The sequence below is a fragment of the Trachypithecus francoisi genome, unplaced genomic scaffold, assembly GCF_009764315.1.
Source record: "Trachypithecus francoisi isolate TF-2019V2 unplaced genomic scaffold, Tfra_2.0 Lachesis_group15, whole genome shotgun sequence".
In the NCBI taxonomy this organism is placed as follows: domain Eukaryota; kingdom Metazoa; phylum Chordata; class Mammalia; order Primates; family Cercopithecidae; genus Trachypithecus; species Trachypithecus francoisi.
Genome location: NW_022681460.1, coordinates 10,716,331 through 10,739,744, shown reverse-complemented (window position 1 = coordinate 10,739,744; position 23,414 = coordinate 10,716,331). Strand labels below are relative to the sequence as shown.

Here is a 23,414-nt window from a genome sequence, read left to right as displayed (position 1 = left end):
TAAGACACGGGCTCCAGATGTAGGCATCAATGCTGTTTCTGTGTTCTTCATCACTGTCCACACTCATTCTCTGCCAGAATTCCTGCAGTCTATCCTTTGAAATGCCTCACATCTGTCCCTTCATTCCCATTTCCTTGGCTGCCCCTCAAATCTCACTCGGCTTTCGGTCGGGGCTTTGTAATTGGTGTTCCTCCTATTTCTTTTCTTTTTTTTTTTTTTGAGACGGAGTCTGGCTCTGTCGCCCAGGCTGGAGTGCAGTGGCGCGATCTCGGCTCACTGCAAGCTCCGCCTCCCGGGTTTACGCCATTCTCCTGCCTCAGCCTCCCGAGTAGCTGGGACTACAGGCGCCCGCCATCTCGCCCGGCTAATTTTTTGTATTTTTCAGTAGAGACGGGGTTTCACCTTGTTAGCCAGGATGGTCTCGATCTCCTGACCTCGTGATCCACCCGTCTCGGCCTCCCAAAGTGCTGGGATTACAGGCTTGAGCCACCGCGCCCGGCCCAGTGTTCCTCCTATTTCTTGCCTCTGCAACCCAGACATCTTTTTAAAGCACTACTTAGAAACCCTCTTCGGAAATCCTCAGTATCTCCCCATTGCCTCTATTAAATAATGTCCAAGCTTACCTTAGCATTTAGATCTTCCATCTCCCAACTCCACCATTCTTTTCCAGCCTTATAGTCTATGACCTTTCACTGCATATCCTGGGCCCTAGACAAACCAAACTCCTCGTCATTCACTTAATAAGCCCAGTTGTGGGATCAAGTATAAAGAACTTGGGCCATGAAGCTGTGGAGACTTAAGTTTAAATCCAGCCTCACTACTTACTAGCCTTAGTAGCTCCACCTAAAACACACACATCGTAATTGTTACATGAAAGGATTACTGGATAGATTAAACAAAATAACCTAAAATACATAGTCAACCACAGTCAGAACATTTAGTATTAGAACTGCCTCCTGGCCCTTGCTCAGGCCTTACACTCTCACCTCGGATAACCTCTTCTGTCAGATGTGCTGAGGAAAGTCTCCCAATCTCATAACACCTAACTCAAAAACTGAAGCCTTCCCTAGTCAGCTCAGTCAGAAGTCATTCTCCCTTCCTCCAAAATCTTGTATCTTGCTTGCACAGCATTTAGCAGGTACAGCATATTCTCTCAGAGTTACTTAAGTATATCTCATTCTTTTTCCCGTCATGACCTCTCAAGAGCATGCAATAAGTCAAATTAGTTTCTTGTGTGGCTCTTAGTACATATTTTGTGCTCAAAAAATTAAATGGGTGACTGGGCATGGTGGCTCACATCTATAATCCCAGCACTTTGGGAAGCTGAGGCACGTGGATCACCTGAGGTCAGGAGTTTGAGACCCGCCTGACCAACATGGTGAAACCCCGTTTCTACTAAAAATACAAAAATTAGCCAGGCATGGTGGCATGTGTCTGTAATCCCAGATACTCGGGAGGCTGAGACAGGAAAATCGCTTGAACCCAGGAGGTGGAAGTTGCAGTGAGCGGAGATCGTGCCATTGCATTCCAGCTTGGGCGACAACAGCGAAGCTCCATCTAAAAAACAACAACAAAAAAATTAAATGGGGAGCCGGGCATGGTGATTCACACCTATAATCTCAGCACTTTGGGAGGCTGAGGCAGGCAGATCCCTTGAGTCGAGGAGTTTGAGACTAGCCTGGGCAATGTGGTAAAACACCATCTCTACAAAAAATATGAAAATTAGCCAGATGTGGTGACGTGCACTTGTAGTCCCAGCTACTCGGGAGGCTGAGGTGGGAGGATCACTGAGCTTGGGAAATCAAGGCTGCAGTGAGCCATGAGCGTGCAACTGTATGTACTCCAGCATGGGTGACAGAGCAAGACCCTGTCTCATAAAAATAAATAAATAAATGCAAAAAAAATTTTAAACATACCCCAAAAATAATTAATAAAAAATTTTCAACGGAATTAGCTTGAGACCTTGATGCAAGGTGATAGCACTGAAAGAGATTAAGATATGACTACTCTTGCAGACTTGATCCTCTGAAGGATGAGATGCCACCTAGAAGAATCAGAGTCCTCATGCCCAAGTCTCTACATGGTTTATTTCCATTCCTATCCCCCACCCTAAGACAGACCTTGATCAACACCTGAGCTAAGACAGCAGAGGAAACAAGGACATGGCCTACCTGCCAAGATGTGTCAGGTGAGAATCTAAAGCCTAAGATAATCTCAAGCTTTCCTTCATTACCTATGGGAATGAAGTCTTACTCTAATATATTCACTGGTATATGTCCTCTTGTATTTGCAAATATTATATATAGTTGCCAGGTCATTTGCTGCTTCTGAAGGGCTCAAAAACTGGATACACAGACTTATAAGCACTGAAATACGATTTTAAACTACTTTAAAAAATATCATCGGTACTCATCAAATTAGCAAATACTAATAAAAATAAAACCAAACATTGGTAGGGTTTTCAGGAAGCCAGCAAATCACTGGTGGCACAATAAACTGATTAAAGTTTTCTAAAGAATAATCTGGCAATGTGTAACAGGTGTTATAAAGTTGTTCATACCCTTTGAACTAGTAATCTCACTTTTGGACGTACACCCAAGGAAGCAATCCAAGAGAGGGGAAAAAAACAATTTGTTCAACGACATATACAAATATGCTACATATGTTGCATAACACTGCCTGCTACTCACCAAAGGAGGCCTGGTTGAGTAACCTAGGGTAGACCAATATGGTAGAACATCACACTTACTGAAACAATTAAGCAGGTGCCTTAAGTGATACAGAAAAATGTACCTTAAAAAATGTTTACTGAAAAACAGAAAACAAAAGCAAATATTTACATATAAATGTATAATTCTGCCAGGCCTAGTGGCTAATGCCTATAATCTCAACATTTTGGAAGGCCAAGGCAGGTGGATCATTTGAGGTTAGGAGTTTCAGACCAGCCTGGCCAACACGGCAAAACTCCATCTCTACTCAGAATACAAAAATTAGCTGGACATGGTGGCACATTCCTGTAGTCCCAGCTACTTGGGAGGCTGAAGTGGGAGGATGGCTCGAGCCCGAGGTTGAGGTTGCAGTGAGCCGTGATTGTGCCATGGCACTCCAGCCTGAGCAACACGGCAAGACTCTGTCTCAAAAAAATAATAATAATTTATAATTATTTATTTGCAAATCTGAAAACCCAAACCCAAAGTTTTTGTAAGAGAATATGAACATTTAATTAGAAGCAAAACTTTATCTGAACTGACGTGAATGGTCTCTATTTAACTCACTTATCCATGTATTTTGCTGCAGAAATGTTAATGTATTTGATTATAGGGTATCTGGGACTCTTCCAGGGGTGTCAGAAAATACAGGTGTCTATATCAGGTTACTTTTTTTTAACTCTATTTACTTCAGTAGGGAGCAGGTTACTTTTTTACAATTCAAAAAAATATAGGCTGGGCACAGTGGCTCAGGCCCATAATGCCAGCACTTTAGGAAGCCAAGGTGGACAGATTGCTTGAGCCCAGGATTTCAAGACCAGCCTGGGCAACAAGGCAAAACCCTGCCTCTACAAAAAATACAAAAATTAGCTATGTGTAGTGGCATGCCCCTGTAGTCCTAGCTACTTGGGAGGCTGAGGTGGTAGGATCACTTGAGCCCAGGAGGTCAAGGTTGCAGTAAGCCATGATCCCACCACTCCAGCCTGGGTGACTGAATGAGATCTTGTCTCAAAAAAGGAAAAAAAATTATATATATATATATAGAGAGAGAGAGAGAGCAAGAGAGAGCAAGAGAGAACCCCAAGAGTTGCAGATAAACGATTACTATACTGATAGACTATCTATACTGATGATATCTATACATATATAACAACATATACATGTATGTATGTATGTATATATGCATACATGCATCAGTTATAAATTTAAGTACAAGTGTTAAAGTTTGGCATTCCCTGGCTTTGTTGATAAAACTGCTTAAGGAGAGTATATTCTTTAAGGAAAGCTAACCTCCTTATAATGCTTCATCTGTGGGGGTGAGTAAAAAAAGACAACTGTAGGCCAGGCGCGGTGGCTCACGCCTATAATCCCAGCACTTTGGGAGGCTGAAGTGGATCATGAGGTCAAGAGATTCAGACTATCCTGGTAAACATGGTGAAACCCCATCTCTACTAAAAAGACAAAAATTAACTCGGCATGGTGGCGTATGCCTGTAATCCTAGCTACTTGGGAAGCTGAAGCAGGAGAATCGCTTGAACCCAGGAGGCGGAGGTTGCAGTGAGCCCAGATCACACCACTGCATTCCAGCCTGGCGACAAAGTGAGACTCCATCTCAAAAAAAAAAAAGACAAACTGTAGATAAACCAAATCCAAATCCCCAAATAATTACAGATTCAAAACCAATACAACCAAATGTATTATAATTTATTTTTATTTAGATTCAAGTAAACATCTATAGATAATTGCACAACATTTCTGCAGAAAGTTCAGGCTTCAGATCTATTGAGCATCATTCACAGACACACATGTATTGAAAGAAGTGATAAACTCTCATGTTTTATAAAGAATCTCCCAGGTGACCTGTTAATAGACTAATCTAAAGTTTAAATCATTAGAAAGTATTACTTTAAATGTAGTAGCTTAAATGGACATTTGAAACATAATCTTTTCTTTCCCCTGCTTTGTCTATGCTGGAAAAAAAATAACTTTTTTTTTTTTTTTGAGACAGGGTCTTGCTCTGTTGCCCAGGCTGGTAGGCAGTGGAGCTATCTTGGCTCAATGCAGCCTTGATCTCCAGGGTTCACCTCAGACCTCCAGACCTCACCTCAGCCTTTTGAGTAGCTGGGACCACAGGTGCCTGCCACCATGTCCAGCTAATTTTTGTATTTTTCGTAGAGATGGGGTTTCACCATGTTGCCCAGGCTGCTCTACAACTTCAGGGCTCAAGCAATTCATCTGCCTCGGCCTCCCAACATGATGGGATTACAGGCATGAGCCACTCCGCCCAGCCTCAATCATTTTTTTTTTTTTTTTTTTTTAAGTAGAGATGGGGTTTCACTGTGTTGGCCATGATGGTCTCGATCTCCTGACCTCGTGATCCGCCCATCTCGGCCTCCCAAAGTGCTGGGATTACAGGCTTGAGCCACTGCGCCCGGCCGCCTTAATCATTTTTAATGCAGGTAAAAACCCTCTGAGATTCTGGCCAGCAACAAAATGTGGCAAAAATAGCCTACTTGTCCTCCCCTCTCCATACAAAATAGGATTTTTAGATTAGAAACTATTTATCAGCCGAACATGGTGGCTCACACCTATAATCCCAACACTCTGGGAGGCCAAGGCAGGAGGATTGCTTGAGCCCAGGAGTTCAAGACCAGCCCGGGCAACATGGCGAGACCCCATCTCTACAAAAAAACTTCAAAAATTAGCCAGGTATAGTGGCACATGCCTGTGGTCCCAGCTACTCAGGAGGCTGAGGCAAGAAAATCGCTTGAGCCCAGGTCGAGGCTGCAGTGAGCTGTGTTCATACCCCTACGCTTCAGCCTGGACAGCAGAGCAGGACCCTGTCTCAAAAATAAATAAATACATTCATACAAATTATTTATCAACTCTGGATTTAATGTTTCCTATATAATTATGCATAAAAATACAAATGTAAGTCTATTATCTCCTCTGACCCTTCTTTATGCCTCACCAGCTCCCGTGCCCTGCCCTGTAAAAAATGGACAAAAACTTAATGTGTAGTCACTGGCTGAGGCTCAAGTGTTACTACTACATTACAGAGCTCTTAACAATTGTGCATCCGATATTAAATCTTTGTTTTGAACCAACATCAAAATATGGCCAAAGGATCTGATCTTATTAAAAATCAGGTCCTTTTTTCAGTTTGAGCCTATTCCACAAGTAACATTTTTCTCTGAGTAGAAGGAGACAAAACATAACACCTACAACTAAAACTCCATATATTTATCATTTATTCCTAAAAAAAAATCTTACTCTTAGGGGAAGAGTACTTACAGTCAATAACTACATGGTTAGGGGTCCTCCTGTCAAAGTTTGAGTGCTACATTACTACAGGACAACAATGACAACTTCTTGCCCCATTCACACTACAACATCAATTAACTTTGTGGAATGTCGTTGTTTCAACAACCATTGACAGGCCGGGCGCGGTGGCTCAAGCCTGTAATCCCAGCACTTTGGGAGGCCGAGACGGGCGGATCACGAGGTCAGGAGATCAAGACCATCCTGGCTAACACTGTGAAACCCCGTCTCTACTAAAAAATACAAAAAACTAGCCGGGCGAGGTGGCGGGCGCCTGTAGTCCCAGCTACTCGGGAGGCTGAGGCAGGAGAATGGTGTAAACCCGGGAGGCGGAGCTTGCAGTGAGCCAAGATCTGGCCACTGCACTCCAGCCTGGGCAACAGAGCGAGACTCCGTCTCAAAAAAAAAAAAAAAAAAAAAAAAAAACAACCATTGACAAATGTAAATCCTTTGAGATGCTGCCATTTGAAGTTGCAACATAAAGGCAAAACTAATGAAAAGGATAATTAGTAAAATGAAAAGGTTTTTATTAATAAAAACAGTCTCCAGACTAACCTACTTGACTTGACATTAATACTTATCTACACAGAAAAGTCAATAAATATCACCATTTAGTGAATAGGCAGTTTTCTATTTTTATAATATTAAAACACATCTCAAAATTGGTCTTGCATCCAATCTAAATGCAACACGAATATAAATTTTGGCTTTCTGAACACAGGCAGAACACTGCTGATACAATTTACTCTTTTTAAAAGTTTTACTACACTTTTTAATGTTAATTTTATTTTAATTAAAAGTAGAGACAGGGGTCTCACCATGTTGCCCAGGCTGTTCTTGAACTCCTGGACTCAAGCGATCCTTCCACCTAGGGTTTTCTTTTTTATTGTGAGATGGAATTTCACTCTTGTTGCCCAGGTTGGAGTGCAACGGCACAATCTTGGCTCACCACAACCTCCACCTCCCGGATTCAAGCAATTCTCCTGCCTCAGCTTCCCAGGTAGCTGAGATTACAGGCATGTACCACCACACCTGGCTAATTTTGTATTTTTAGTAGAGACAGGGTTTCTCCATGTTGGTCAGGCTGGTCTCGAACTCCGGACCTCAAGTGATCCGACCACCTTGGCTTCCCAAAGTGCTAAGATTACAGGCATGAGCCACCTGGCCCAGCTGCAATTTACTCTTTAGCAAAAACTAGGTACTAGCTGCACTGCAGACCAATGCACCTTTCCCTAGGTACAACGGACTTTTATCCATTAATTTAATCATTGACCTTTCATTTAGACTTAACTCTCTAAAGCATACCTTTAATTGAATTTAAAACTCCTTATAGTGAGTAATTCTTAAGCGGGGGCACTGGAGGAGGAAAGCAGCACAGCTCCCCGCACTCACTAAGAGGCATAGATCAGAAGTTCTAGAGGGGTACATTTACTGATTTTTTAAAAGCACACATTCAATATTATAATTCTGTATTTAAAGAACAAGAAAATAATTCTAATTATATCCATAACATAACTAAAAGTGAAGCTTGACCGGGCATGGTGGCTCATGCCTGTAATCCCAGCACTTTGGGAGGCTGAGGCGGGTGGATCACCTGAGGTTAGGAGTTCGAGATCAGCCTGACCAACATGGTGAAACCCCACCTCTACTAAAAATACAAAAATTCAGCCAGGTGTGGTGGCACGCGCCTGTAGTCCCAGCTACTCTAGAGGCTGGGGCACAAAAATCACTTCAACCCAGGCAGCAGAGCTTACAGTGAGTCGAGATCACGCCACTGCACTACAGCCTGGGCGACAGAGCAAGACTCCGTCTCAAAAAAAAAAAAAAAATACAAATACAAATAAAAATTTCAAAAATAAAAGTAAAGCTTGACAAAATTTTGGCTGATGGATACAGAGTATGACATTATCTTCTGCCACTCACAAGGAAAGGCAAACTACACTTGGATGTGTGCAACAAAATTCTGAAGTACTGTGAGATTTTTATGTTTATCAAGAGGGGACAGGCCGGGCGCGGTGGCTCAAGCCTGTAATCCCAGCACTTTGGGAGGCCGAGACGGGCGGATCACGAGGTCAGGAGATCGAGACCATCCTGGCTAATATGGTGAAACCCCGTCTCTACTAAAAAATACAAAAAAAAACTAGCCGGGCGACGAGGCGGGCGCCTGTAGTCCCAGCTACTCGGGAGGCTGAGACAGGAGAATGGCGTGAACCCGGGAGGCGGAGCTTGCAGTGAGCTGAGAGCCGGCCACTGCACTCCAGCCTGGGCGGCAGAGCAAGACTCCGTCTCAAAAAAAAAAAAAAAAAAAAAAGAGGGGACAAAGGGAGTTACAAACACTGTTTTGGGGCCAGGCACTATGGCTCAAGCCTGTATTCCTAACACTTTGGGAGCCCGAGGTTGGAGGATCACTTGAGCTCAGGCGTTCAAAACCAGCTTGGGCAATATAGGGAGAGCCCGCCTCTACCAAAAAATTTTTAAAAATTAGCCAGGTGTGGTGGTATGTGCCTGTAATCCCAGCTATTCAGGAGGCTGGGGCAGGAGGATTCCTTGAGCCTAAGAGGTTGAGGTTACGGTGAGCCATGATCACATCACTGACTGCACTCCAGAAAGAAAAGGCTTCATGCACATTATTTTTTAGAGTAGCCTTGTGGTATGTCATTACCTCCATGTATAGATAAGAAAGTTGCAACTTGCACAGTGTTGGGATTGATATCAGTATTTACTTTCATTAAGTTGAACTTAAGAGCAGATTTTTGGCTGGAAAAAAAATTGTACTCCTGCCCCAGCCTCCTGAATAACTGGGATTACAAGCACATACCACCACCATACCTGGCTAATTTTAAAAAAATTTTTTGTAGAGGTGGGGGTCTCCCTCTATTGCCCAAGCTGGTTTCAAATGCCTCAGCACATCACTGAGCAACAGAGCAAGACCCTGTCTCTTAAAAAAAAAAAAAAAAGAAAAGAAAAGAAAGAAAAAAGAAACACGGCTTTGGTCCACAAAGGAAACATTGCTTTGGTCCATATACAGTATTTCTAATATGTATTTCATACTTATGCCCATGATTAAAAATTAGTGAAATGAAAAAAGACTTCTTCCTTGAGAATAAGGCAAGCCATTTCTTCATTGACTTTTTTTTAGTTCCTATACGCTCTTCCTTGAGAATAAGGCAAGCCATTTCTTCATTGACTTTTTTTTAGTTCCTATATGCAAGGCGAGGAGTTACTTTTGCTGTTAAAGAAGGCACATTAACAAAGAGGTATGATCACACACATTTGGCATGTACGTTTGAAAGCACTGCTTTCCTCCATTCCTCCAGCCACTCATAGGCTACCTCTCTCATGTGGTACGTCTGCACAGTTCCCAGGTGTGCTGGAGTTTCCTGTTCTGAATCTCTGCCAATTTAAACATCCACAGTCCCTGCGTGGGTGGCACCAGGCAAGGCAGGTGCTCAGAACTGTGGTGAGCTGACTGTTCAAGTTATGTTTAGGGTTGAGCTTGTTTTTGTTAAGGTTTGCTTGTTTAATGTGAATGTAAGACCAGTTTATAGCTAGGTGGTGATAACTCTGGAATTCTTTTCCAAAAATGACATCACAGCATTTCTGATGACTTAAGTAGGAGACACTATTGAGAGAATATTCTAAAGAACATGCAAGTAAATATGTAGTAAATAGTTTCTGGTTGGGGACAGGGGTAGGATTTTACTTTCAGGACAACTTTGACATAAGTACAATCTTTTTCCAGCCAAAAAGCTGTTCTGAAGTTCAACTTAATGAAAGTAAATACTGATATCAATCCTAATACTGTGCAAGTTGCAACTTTCTTATCTATACATGGAGGTAATGACATACCACAAGGCTACTCTAAAAAATAATGTACATGAAGCCGGGCGCGGTGGCTCAAGCCTGTAATCCCAGCACTTTGGGAGGCCGAGACGGGCGGATCACGAGGTCGAGTTCGAGACCATCCTGGCTAACACGTTGAAACCCCGTCTCTACTAAAAAATACACAAAGCTAGCCAGGCGAGGTGGCGGGCGCCTGTAGTCCCAGCTACTCGGGAGGCTGAGTCAGGAGAATGGCGTGAACCCGGGAGGCGGAGCTTGCAGTGAGCTGAGATCCGGCCACTGCACTCCAGCCTGGGCGACAGAGTGAGACTCCGTCTCAAAAAAATAAAAATAAAAATAATGTACATGAAAGCCTTTTCTTTATGGTAATGGAATGTATTACTCCATTTTCATACTGTTATGAAGAAATATCTGAGGCTGGGTAATTTATAAAGAAAAAGAGGCTTAATGGACTCAGTTCCACATAGCTAGGGAGGCCTCACAATCATGCTGGAAGGCGAAAGAGGAGCAAAGGTATGTCTTACATGGCAACAGGCAACAGAAAGTGTGCAGAGGAACTGCCCTTTATAAACCATCAGCTCTCGTGAGACTTATTAACTATCACAAGAACAGCATGGGAAAACCTGCCCCCATGATTCAATTACCTCCCATCAGGTAATTACCTCCCTCCCATGACAAGTGTGGATTATGGGAGCTACAATTCAACATGAGATTTGGGTGGGAACACAGCCAAACCATATCAGGGAATATAAAAACTGCCACTTTAACAAATACAGATCATCTTTAAAATGGCTTTCACGGACTGCTTTATTAGAATAGGTTGAAATCAGGTTCTCTGTCTACCACTTTAAACATAATTTGTAACTTATTTGAATTCATTCTCAAAACTCCAAAATGTAGCTACCCCCAATATTCCAAGAGCATCAAATATGTAACAATTGCATAAAATAACTATTTGTGTCCCAGGATTGTGACAAAAGAATAAAATGGCCAACCATTTCATCAGAATCTCACAAGGACCAACCATCGCACTGAAAACAGGAGTACACAAAGGCACAGAGGCAAAAAGCAGCAAGACAAATTTGGGCCAGTGTAACACCTACAGGTTGGCTAGAACACAAAAACCAATAAGGGAGAGAGGCAGGGGCAAGGCTAGAGTGCCAGGCAAGGGCCAGAACTTGCAGGCCTTCGGAGTAGGGAGTTTGACGTTTTCCTAAAAGTAATGAGTGTCACTGGGCATTTAAACAGAAAAATCATATGGTCCAACCTTTTAGAAAAATCACCCAGATGTACAACTGAGGACAAGCAGTCCTGTTAAGGGGTTATGACTAATTGTGGCCAATAGTAATGAAGGTGGCCAGGCACAGCAGTTCACGCCTGTTAGTCCCAATACTTTGGGAGGCTGAGGCAGGAGGGTCACTTGAGGCCAGGAGTTTAAGACAAGCCTGAGCAAAATAGCAAGATGCCATCTCCACAAAAAAAATGTTTTTAATTAGCCGGGCATGGTGGCACGTGCCTGGTGTTGCAGCTACTCAAGAAGCTGAGATAGGAGGACTGCTTGAGCCTAAACGTGAGGCTGCAGTGAGCTATGATCACACCACTGCACTCCAGCCTGGGGAACACAGTGAGACCTTATCTCAAAAAATAAAATAAAAAGTAATTGAAGGCATGAATTAAGACACAGCAGTGAAAGAAAAGGGGGACTGATTTAAGAGGCATTAAGAAGGTAAACACAAAAGAACTCTGATTAACAAAACAGGTAAGGAAGGAAGAGAAATAAGAAGTTAAGATACATTCCAGGTTTCTGAGTTAAACAACCAGAAGTATCATGTACTGAGAATTAAGAAGGAGGAATATGGATTCAGAAGAATGCTGACAAATGGACTGTCATTTTTGGTAGTAAGGAAAGGTTGTATGGAGTGGCTGAAAAATAAGTTCACGTTAGTTTAGTATGATGTACCTGTGTACCCAAATGGAACTGTCCAGAAATAGTAAATAAGGGTCTTGAACACAGAGATGAGATTTGGAAATAACAGCCCTAAGACAGTGGATGGAAGAAGGCAAGAAAGTGAAGCAAATACGTAGCCAGGGACTGAGCCTCAAGGAACTGTGACAAAAGGATGTCGCAAATCACATCAAGAGCAGAGTACAATTTATTCTAAAAGACACCTCAAAATCACTCCTGAAAACATTTGTTATGCTTTTCATTTTGGCTAATTGGGTTCCTTCAGCAGTTAATTTTATTGATAAAATTCCATGAAAAAATACCACAGGAACCTCACATTGTTGTATTGAATTAGAATTCACTATATACGCTATTCAGTCTTGCACTGAATCCAGAAACATTCTGGAAATGAAGTATGAAATGCCCACATCATACTCGCTATTATTCCAAAATCCTAGAACCACTTTTATAAACTTCTCACTTATTTTAGCAGGTAGTTTAGACTGGTTTATTGCCATAAGTGAGTTCTCTTAGCTTTTCTACCTCTCTTCCAGTGTAAATAACAATCAGGTATTTTTCTTGTAGTGAAAGATGTATAGGACTATGAACCAGATTATTTGTTCACTGTAACTAGCTCAACAAAGCACTGTTACTAAAAACTTTTCTAAGATACAGAAATGGCTAGCTATGCAGGCCGCTTTTCCTACCAAACAAAACAAAATCTCTTTAGCATAAAGGCAAAACATAGCAGTTAACTTCTGAACGACAGCCAAAATTTCCTATAATCTAGGTGTCATATACAACTGTACGATGTGGATATCAGTATAACTGCAAATGTGAAAACATGGTGGGGAGGGACCAACTTCTGAGGAAGCACTAACTGACTTGAAGTTTCCGAGGGGCTAGCAAGATACAGCAAGAGATGCCGCAAGATTCATTCATCCCTAAATGCTACTGAAAATCCTACTTTGCGATTGTAACCATCTAAAAAGAAATCTGTCTCCATAGAGGGAGTGTAGAGTTGCGTTAAAGATTACAGCCAAAGAGCCTCCCTTTCAGGACCTTTTTGATAATCTACTTTCAAACTACTGAATTGTTAATGTTTTGATTTACACTTTCTTATTTATTTATTTTTTGGAGACAGAGTTTCTCTCTTGATACCCAGGCGGGAGTGAAATGGCACAATCTCAAAACAAAACAAACAAACAAAAAACCCTACACTCATCATTAGTTCCATCGGTTTTCCATTATCTAGCAGAGTTAAAACAAAGTTGCATTTTCTTTTTTCTTTTTCTTTTTTTTGAGACAGAGTTTCGCTCTTGTTGCCCTTGCTGGAGTACAGTGGTGCCATCTCGGCTCACTACAACCTCTGCCTCCCAGGTTCAAGTGATTCTCCTGCCTCAGCCTCCTGAGTAGCTGGGATTACAGGCATCCGCCACCACGCCCAGCTAATTTTTTGTACTTTTAGTAGAAACGGGGTTTCACCATGTTGGCCAGGCTGGTCTCGAACTCCTGACCTCAGGTGATCCAACTGCCTCGGCCTCCCAAAGTGCTGGGATTACAGGTGTGAGCCACTGCGGCCAGCCCAAAATTACACTTTCTAAGGAAAAACAATGTTCCACTTAATTGTATTTCCTTTTATTCTTCCCTAAAGCATTTGATTCCTCTTACCTAGGCAAGAAGCATGCACATGTGAACAGGTAAAAATTCAAGTAAAAAGAGACAACTCATGCCTGTAATCCCAGCTCTTTGGGAGTCCGAGGCAGGCGGATTACGAGGTCAGGAGTGTGAGACCAGCCTGACCAATGTGGTGAAACCCCGACTCTACTAAAAATACAAAAATTAGCCAGGTGTGGTGGCACGCGCCTGTAGTCCCAGCTACTCAGAAGACTGAGGCAGAAGAATTGCTTGAATCCGGGAGGCTGTGGTTGCCGTGAGCTGAGATGGCACCACTGCACCCCAGCCTGGGCGACAGAGCGAGAGTCCGTCTCAAAAAAAAAAAAAAGAGACAACTCAAGTTCAGCTTGCTCCCTCAGACACAGCAGGATGTGAGACACTCCTCTGAGTGCCATGTCATCGGCAGCTTGCTGGGCACCATAATGGGACTGTGACGCCGTCAGCATTTTTCAATAGTTCTACTGCCCAACTTGGAGTCGGCTTACTTCCCCTTTCCAAAGTCTTAATTTCACCAAGTGAGGTTTATAACCACAGAGAAAGAGGCATCAATTGCCTTCCCCACCCCCACCACCTGTTGAAATGACCTTAGAATTTCAGCCTTTTATAATAAAATTGAGTCCTGTTATATTGAAAATCCTTCAGGGAAATGTTCTATTACTTCTGGTCTGTTATTAATTTGTATCCCACAACAGATCCTAAGCTACTTGGAAACAGCTGACATTTTCTCTCTCAGTCATTATCGCCAGTGCCCAGGACAGAGCCCAAAACAGAGCGTGTTAGATAACGTGGTAAACATTTGTAGAAAGAGAATTAACAGTAAGATGTGTAAACTCACTTACACTTAGTGTGAACGAACTTCTTCAGGCCCTTTCCTGAGAAATTTTGGGTACATTATCCATTGCGTGGGAACAGTTAACAGACCCCTGAAGAGAAGTGAGCCTAAGAAAGGCTCCTCCTCAGTTCTGCCTAGAAATATTGTCCTGCTGTGGATCAACCTAAAAGAGCATGGTTCTCCAAAGGAAACCCCAGACTTTTGCTTGAACAGCATATGGAAGTATCTTGTTCCTCTATGGAAGTCTCTACACTTCAGAAATATAGTTCAAGATATTAATAATTTGTAATTGTTTATTCACTACAAAGTAAGACCAAGAAACAAGGACCCTTCTTTCTAATCCCAGAATGCGTGGTAGAGCACTCAACCAATCACTAACACTTAAATTAATCAACAACATAAAGAACATCGTATTTGCAGAATGTTATCTAGTCAATGCAATATGATGAATGATTAAAACCCAACTCCTGGTGCTTGCTTCAGCAGCACTTTGAACAACAATTTACTAAAATTGGAATGACACAGAGAAGATTAGCGTGACCCCTGCACAAAGATGACATGCAAGTTCATGGAGTATTCCGTATTTTAAATAAATAAATAATTAAAATAAAAACCCCAGCTCTTAGAGTCAGATAAGCCTGGGGTTGAATTCTGGCTCCACTTCTTACTTAAACTCTGTAAGCCTGAGTTCCCAAATCCAAAAAGAAAGATATTAACAAAGTCTATCAGAGAAGTGTAGTAAGGTTTAAATAGGAACGCATTTAAAGTGCTTAGCCACAGGAAAGTACTGAAGAAATGTGCACCATCATTTGGAGACCTAGATTCCATCCCACCACCTCCCTGTATATCCTTAGGCTAATCACTTGCTATAAAGAAGCTAATGGAAACAAGGAGACAGAACTAACTGTACTCTAACACCAGCATTATCAATCATGAGTACGGTAATAGGAAATAGACCAAAACTTTGAAAAATAAAAGGCTTAAACAAATTCCAGATATTTTTTGGCATGTATCTGAAGCTTGCATATGCTTGAACGCAGATGACTCAGCATTCGAATATCAAAGTGAAAAGGCGTGAACAATCAAACTTCAAAGCAGATATTCTCAAATAGTGCCTGTGGTAGATGAGGGACTTTATGAAACACCTTTGTGTGTGTCTGTGCACCGAGGGAAAGAGAAAGGGGCAGGGGACAGGGGAAGAGAGAGAGATCTCAACAATAACTGGCTTAAAGACTATCTTGTAATCATGTTTTCAGCACTAAGTTTAAATCTGTTTTCTTCCTCAGCCCTTAACATCTATCAGTCACATATGTATTACCTAGCACCCAAGTAATGGCCATTGTTCAATCTAGATGCTGTGTTATACAGGACCATTACAAGTGCAGAGGGCCGTTCTGTAGGAATCAGACAAAGGGCATCCAGAGCCCAGGCTGGTTTTCAGTCCCCACTTAGTTTGGCAGCCTTGTGCAATGGCACAACCAGATATAGATATACAGCAGTCAGGCAGAGAAGCACAAAGACCTTCACACATTTAACTAGCATACCTGTACAACTGATTGTATGATGTATACCCACACATACACAAACAAGACTGTAAGAGTTGTCAAAGACTGAACTGAATAAAAAGAAGAAAGATATTCATCAAAATGGAAAACACAAAGCTTCACAGAGTGCAAAAGAAAAACCAGGTTCCTTCCCTCACTTTCAGCTACCCAGTATTGGGATATTGTAGCCAATTGGAACTTTGGGGACAAGTAGTAGGTAGAGACTTTGACACTGCAAAATTCTGATCCCTGGCAAAGCTATGGTCTCTCTCTGGCAATTGCTCACCCTCTCTCTCAAAAAACCAAACCAAAACAAACAAACAAACAAAAAAAAACACCCACAGACACCAAAGGATCTACTTAACTGAATTTGCAAAAATGATGATAAACAAAAGACTGCTGTTGTCTTGACGGCATTAAAAATCTGTAATCCCAAGCAGGAATATGGTAAATGTTGGAACTAGTCTTTAAATGTTAACTCTGTCAATTCTGCCTTCTTTTGGGGCTTTTCTCTCTGACACCCAATACTCACATAGAAAAGACACCAAACTACTTTTGTTTACTATTATATATGCATATCTCCCCTGCTAAACTTTACAATGATTACCTTCCTTAAATGGTTAAGTACATGTTACTACATTTTTAACACTTTTTGTACCTAGCCCATTGACCTGCATACCACAGCAGTTTCAATAGCTATTTAAAGAACAGAAATTCCAGGTTAAATATGATACCGTATTCACATGCATAAAGAGACAGTGTACAGGAATATTCACTGCAACATTGTTTAGAATGAGTTTGGAAACAATCTAAATGCCTATCAAAGGGAGAATGCATACAGTATAATACAGTCAAACAATGCAAATCATGTAAGTTAAAATGGAAAGAATTTGAGTTATCAGTTCACACTGAGGTATTATGCAGATAAGTCACAAACATGATGCAGAATGGAAGAAAAGTAAGTTGCAGAATGATACAAATAGTATAATAGTGTTTATATATGGTTTTAAAACTCTCAACATAACCCAGCATTACCTTTGTCTTAGAATTTATTACAGTCTTGCCCATTCCTTATACGCATACTTAAAGACCTAAGGAATATTCGCTCTAAAAATAATAGAAAATCAAGGTAAAAAAAAAAAAAAAAGACTATTAATCATATAAAGTTGTCCCAAATGACGGGGAGGGAGGTTGATTCAGTAATGGAAATCACTCAGCCCTTGAAGTCAGTTGATAGGTGTTTTATTGCCATTCTACTACCCACCAAGACACTTTCACCGAGCTACCGTTTTCTCATCTAAATGGGATTGACCGCGCTCACCTTGCAGGATAAAGTGAAATAATGTTATGTTAAAGTGTCATGCAGAAGGTCTTAGACTTGTTTTTTGCCTAACCAGCCAAAAAGTCATAATAATGCTCTACAGGGAGAAAATGCTGAATCTGCACCATTTGTATCTAATTTACTATATGGTTAAAAAAATGTCAAAAAACACAACAGGAAGAGGGAAGAAGCAACACCTCACCTTCCTCATCCCAGTCCCTAATCCGGCTGCCTCCCGTGTTTTCTACATTTAGCCCAGAGGGCAAAAAAAAGGGTGGGGGGGGGCGGGAAGACACGGAACCCTGACTCTTGCAGGGCCCCCTTCGGAACTCCAGTGACCTTCGTACAAATCTCTTTCATTCCTCCAAACTCCACCCCCCGCCCCGCCAACATACGCACAGCCCTCTGCGGCCCAGGGAGGCAGATGAAGAACAACACAACTGGCATAGTCACGAAAGAGACCACAAAAATGACAGGGCGATGTGTGGGGTTGATGGTTCTGGGGTCCTGTTTGTTTTCAAACATTAAAAGGAAGGGCTCCTGTGGACTGTTAGTGTCTACTCTGCCGAGGGGAAAGGAGGACGATCTCGGCAAGTAAGTTCTGCAACCTGCTTGCAAACACACAGCTCTGCAGCTGGATTCCACATAAAGACAGGCACCCCGAGGCCCCAGAAGCGGCAGGCTCTGTCTGCAACTCGACAGACCCCCCGGCTCGCACCCTCTGGCACGAGGACCCACCGACATGCACACTCGGAGGCAGACACAGCCCACACGCGGGGTGCGCTCGGGGGCCCCATGCGGGTCCCCCAGGCTGGCCTCGGCGGGCGCCGCGCCTCACCTGTCTTAAAGACCATCTTGTCATCGTCTTTGGAGCCGAAGGTTTTCAGCATGGACACGAAGAGCACCCCGCAAGCGTTCTGGATGCCGAACACCGACCCGTTGCACCACATGGCCGCCAGCATCACCAGCCAGCCCCAGCCGCCCTCGGGGGGCTCAGGAGGCTCATGGGGCTCCGCGTCCGCCGGCCCCGCCAGCTCCACCTCCACCTTCTCGACAGCAGCCTCGGGGCTGTCCGAGGGTCCCCGGCCGGGCGGCGGAGCGACCCCCGTGGGCGCTGGGCCGAGCGGCTGTGCCTCGCTCGTGCCCCGCGCGGAGTCCGGCTCCTCCTGGGAGAGCACCATGGCCCGAGGCGGCCCCCTCAGGCGCTGGAGGAGCGCGAGGGACGCGAGTTACCAGCGGGCTCCCGGAGGAGCTGTGGGACTCCTGGCGGGCTAACGAGGCCGAAGCGAGGGCGGCGGAGCCCCTGGCGGGCGGGCGGGCAGCGCGCAGGCGGCCGCGAGGACAGCCGGCGCGCGCGAACGCCTGGGGGATCCGCACCGAAGCCTCTAGGTCACAGCCCCGCACCCCCGACTGAGCCCACGGCCAGTAGCCGGTTCTTAAAAGCACACCCCACCCCACCGGTTGGGGGCGTGGCCGGGAGCGGGACGTGCCCCCACAGCCTCCCGATGATTGGGCCTCGGAGAGCGGAGGCGGGGCGCCCCGCGGCGCGCGGCCCCAGGTGCCTGCTGCAGATGCCGTCTGCGCGCGCGTCTGCGACGGGGCCTCCTCCTGCTCAGAGAGGGGCACAGATGTGTGGGTCACCCCGCCTCAAAGCATGAGCAGAAGGAGCGCGTGTCTTAGGTGCGGGCTCGGTGGGCCTTCAGGAGAGCAATACTCTATCTTTAGCCTCAACTCACCGACACAGCGTCAGAGTCACAGTAACATTGTCTCGATTGTGTTTGTGTTATGTTTTGGCATTCACCTCTCAGTACTAATTATAATATGTAAGATTCTTTATGCCACCTGGCTTCTTAAAGAAGTCGTCTGAAGAATCAGAGGCCTTATTTTATTACTTCAGTTCCATTCTCTTGCATTCGTATACAATTTCCTTATGAATATTTGGCACACCGAAGATGCTTATTTTCAGTCTTCACTGCACTGCAATTCCAAAGTCTTCAACCAACTAATATTTTTAACAGAAAGCTAGAAAGCATTACTTTTCAACTACATCACAGTCGTTTTCACTTTAAACAAAAACTAAAACCTGTATTCAACTCTTCTGTCTCCCTGAAGCGTGGAGTGCCATCCTGTGTGAAAGGAAGGAAGAGTAACCTGCTATGCAATATTGAGGATGCTTCTTAATTTCTGTTATTCGGATTCTTCGCTTCAATCAAAGTCAGAATATGTTAGTTACTTGATGTGCCCACCACTGTGTTAGAGTACACGGATGAGTGCGATCGATCACGTTTCTGCCTCTATCGGTTCATAAACTGGTAGGAAAAAGAGTCCTGGGAGAGACTAGGAGGCTCAGATGATGTGTTATAATACATGTACAAAAGAGAGAGGCGAGATAGTCCCTTAAAATTCTCTCCAAAACACTGTAGAAGAGCCTCTACAGCAAGCAGCCTTTGGCCGAAGCCCTGATTCAAACATAGGACTTCAGTAGGTCAAGACAGAAAAAAGAGCATTCCAGGTAGAGAAGATAGCATAAACTAAGGAAAGCAAGGCGTGCTTGGTTGTGGAATGGGGAACACAGCTCAAGTGTAATCTGCCTTAGAAATGAGGGCAAAATAGTAAACTAAGGATTAGGCACATAAGTGCACAAAAATGAATGTATGAAGATGTTACCCCAGTAATTGTTGGAAATAAGGAAAATTTGGAAGTATAATGTACCTTTTTTTAATCAGTAGAGGACTGATTATATACTTACTTTATAACCTCTAAAAGTTCTGAAGGTCATCTGTATTTATTGAGTTTGAAAGTTGTCCACAACATATTATTGGGCAAAGAAAGCACATTGATTATATATTTGCATGCACACAAACACACACATATGTAAGAATTATCCATGAGTCAATACTGATGTAAGTAAATGATTAAATAATGAGGAGAGAATAGACAAATCTCTCCTGAAGGAAATATAAATACTTTATGAACATACTCCTCCCTCATGGAGGTGAAGTACAATGGTTTACTCTTTAAGTGTGGGTATGCATAGTAACTTTCTTCCAAAGAGTATAGGATGGAAAGAGGGGGTGGGGGGAAGAAGTAACTTTAGGGTGCAAAAAATGGCATATCGTACCTCAACCAGATGCTAATGTATCCCCGATATGATGTGATGAAAATGGTACTTTACCTCTGTGGTCTTCCTGCCAAAACCCATAACCCCTGGCTAACCATCAGAAAAACATTAGCCAAATCCCAATCAAGGGCAGTCTACAAAATACCCATTAAGTACTTTTCATTATTGTAAAGGTCATCAAAAACAAGGAAAGTCTGAGAAACTGTCACAGTCAAAAAGAGTCTAAGAGGGCTGGGCGCCGTGACTCATGCCTGTAATCCCAGCACTTTTGGGAGGCTGAGGCGGGCAGATCACTTGAGGTCAGGAGTTTGAAAATAGCCTGGCCAATATGGCAAAACCACATCTCTACCAAAAATACAAAAATTAGCCAGGCATAGTTGCGTGGGTCTGTAATTCCAACTACTCAGGTGGCTGAGGCAGGAGAATCGCTTGAACCCAGAAGGCAGAGGTTGCAGTGAGCTGAGATCATGCCACTGTACCCCAGCCTGGGTGACAGTGAGACTCCAACTCCAAAAAAAAAAAAAAGCCTAACAGACATGATAACTAAATGTAATGTGATATCCTGGATGGATGCTGGAACTGAAAAAGGACATTAGGTTAAAACTAAGGAAATATGAACAAAGTGTGGGCTTTAGTCAAGAATAATGTATCAACATTGGGTCATTAATTGTAACAAATGAGGCAAGGTTTTTGGTGGCTCGAGCCTGTAATCCCAGCACTTTGGGAGGCTCAGGTGGGAGGATTACTTAAGGCCAGGAGTTAGAGACCAGCCTGAGCAACATTGCTGAGACCAGCAACCAAGCTGGTGTCAAATTCCTGGCCTCAAGTAACATAAGATTCCATCTCTTTAAAAAAAAGAGTGTTTACTTCTAACCAATAGGCTATTGAATGGAGCAGAGTTTTAGGTGTCCAGGAAAACTACCTTCTGTTTCTATGTCCACACTAATCAATAACTCACATTGTATTATTGGATTGACCTCATCTTCTCCATCTGAAAATACGAACCTGTTTACTTATAACTACATCATAGCGATAGTTTTTTTTTGTTTTTGTTTTTTTTTCCTGAGACGGAGTCTCACTCTGTCACCAGGCTGGAGTACAGTGGCCCAATCTCGGCTCACTGCAACTTCCACCTCCCAGGTTCAAGCAATTCTCCTGCCTCAGGCTCCCGAGTAGCTGGGACTACAGGTGTGCACCACCATGCCCATCTAATTTTTGTATTTTTAGTAGAGACGGGATTTCACCATGCTGGCCAGGATGATCTGTATCTCTTGACCTCGTGATCCACCCACCTCGGCCTCCCAAAGTGCTGGGATTACAGGCATGAGCCACCACACTCAGCTCAGTCATGGTATGTTTTTAATGAGTTCCTATTTATTAAGTGCTTTGAGATCAGACAAAAAGATTTATAACATTTAAAAAGGTATAATTGCTCATTAAATCTAAATGCCAACAGTACTTTATGTAGGCCTTTTCATCTCTAGTTTTTGTTAAACATATTTATTAAATAAAATAATCCACTTGATTCCTTATTCTATTTCGAAAGACCAACCTTTCCTAGTTGGGACAGTCTTATTTGTTTATTTTTATTTTATCTTATTTTATTTTATTTTTGAGACGGAGTCTCGCTCTGTCACCCAGGCTGAAGTGCAGTGGCCCAATCTCAGCTCACTGCATTGAATAGAGCCTACAGTGCTGAGATTACAGGCTTGAGCCACCACACCGGGCCCAAAAATGCACTTAAAAATGAGAATGAACTAACTCTCTCATCTCCACTTTTTTACCTCTCTTTCAGAAGTCCCCTCAACCTGATTCTCCTTTGGTGTTACCCCTAATCCTCCCAAATCCAAGCTAAAACCTGGGTCCCCTTCCTGATATACCTCTCCCCTGATTCCCTCAAATACAACCCTGTCAACTCTATCTCCAGAAGGTCTTTTGACTGGTTCCCTACTCTCCATTTTTGCTGCTGGTTCCTTAATGATTCCTTATCATTTCTCAAGGACCATCATAATGACTTACTAATTAGTTCTGCTGCCAACAAATTCTGCCTGCACCAATTCGTCCTCTACCCTATACCTGCCCAAACTCTGTTCTGCAGGCTTAAGGCCTGCTCCTCATTTCAGAAACAAGTATAAACACCTCTATTCCTCCCTGCAGACCCTGCTTCTGAAATGATCTTCTCTCCCCTTTTCTGAGTGGTGAAATCTCACTCAATCTTCAAGGCTCAACTCTAAAATGGAATTCACTTCTCTGAAGCCTTTATTGATCCTTCCTCTAGGCTGCCATATTTTATTTATAGCAGGTTTTATGGTCAATAGACTCTTCAATTCCCATCTCTTCAATCTCCTTGGCTAGTGTAGGAATTTTCAGACAGGTCAGATAGTCTTTCACAAATCTTTGAACCACAGGACCAAGTAGTGTAAGTGCACAACAAATATTTGTTGAACCAAATTGAATAGAATTCAAAAATAAAGAACCACAAAGTGCGAAATTGAGAAGATCCTATATCTTCAGAAGAAAACTTTTAAATATGTTTAAATCATGTGTTTCTTTTTTTAGTTATAGAAGTAATACAGAGCTGGGCAAGGTGGCTCACGTCTGTAATCCCAGCACTTTGGGAGGCTGAGGTAGGCAGATTATTTGAGGTCAGGAGTTTGAGACCAGCCTGGCCAACATGGTGAAATCCCATCTCTACTAAAAATACAAAAAAATTAGCCAGGCATGGTGCCTTATGCTTGTAATCCCAGCTACTTGGGAGGCTGAGTCAGGGGAATCCTTGAACCCAGGAGGCAGAGGTCACAGTGAGCCAAGATTGTGCCTTTGCACTCCAGCCTGAGCAACAAGCACGAAACTCGGTCTGAAAAAAAAAAAAAAAAAAAAAACCGGGTTCAGTGGCTCATGGGTTTAATCCTAACACTTTGACAGGCCAGGTGGGTGGATCACCTGAGGTCAGGAGTTTGAGACCAGCCTGGCTAACATGGAGAAACCCTGTCTCTACTAAAAATGCAAAAATCAGCCAGGGGTTGTGGTGCATGCCTGTAGTCCCAGCTACTCAGGAGGCTGTGGCAGGAGAATCACCTGAATCTGGGAAGTGGAGGTTTC

At 43.1% G+C, this 23,414-nt stretch overlaps 1 protein-coding gene and 1 pseudogene across 1 annotated transcript in view; one reads left to right on the top strand and one right to left on the bottom strand.

Moving 5' to 3' along the window:
* Nucleotides 1–18,603, bottom strand: part of SLC16A10 (solute carrier family 16 member 10) — a 141,833-nt gene extending 123,230 nt beyond the window's left edge. The window contains exon 1 of the mRNA XM_033234315.1: nt 18,030–18,603. Coding sequence (XP_033090206.1) covers nt 18,030–18,372 — 343 coding nt within the window. The 5' untranslated portion in view covers nt 18,373–18,603. The remainder of the gene's footprint in view (nt 1–18,029) is intronic.
* On the top strand, nt 14,802–14,914 carry LOC117098123 (annotated as a pseudogene).
* Nucleotides 18,604–23,414: the final 4,811 nt, after the last annotated feature.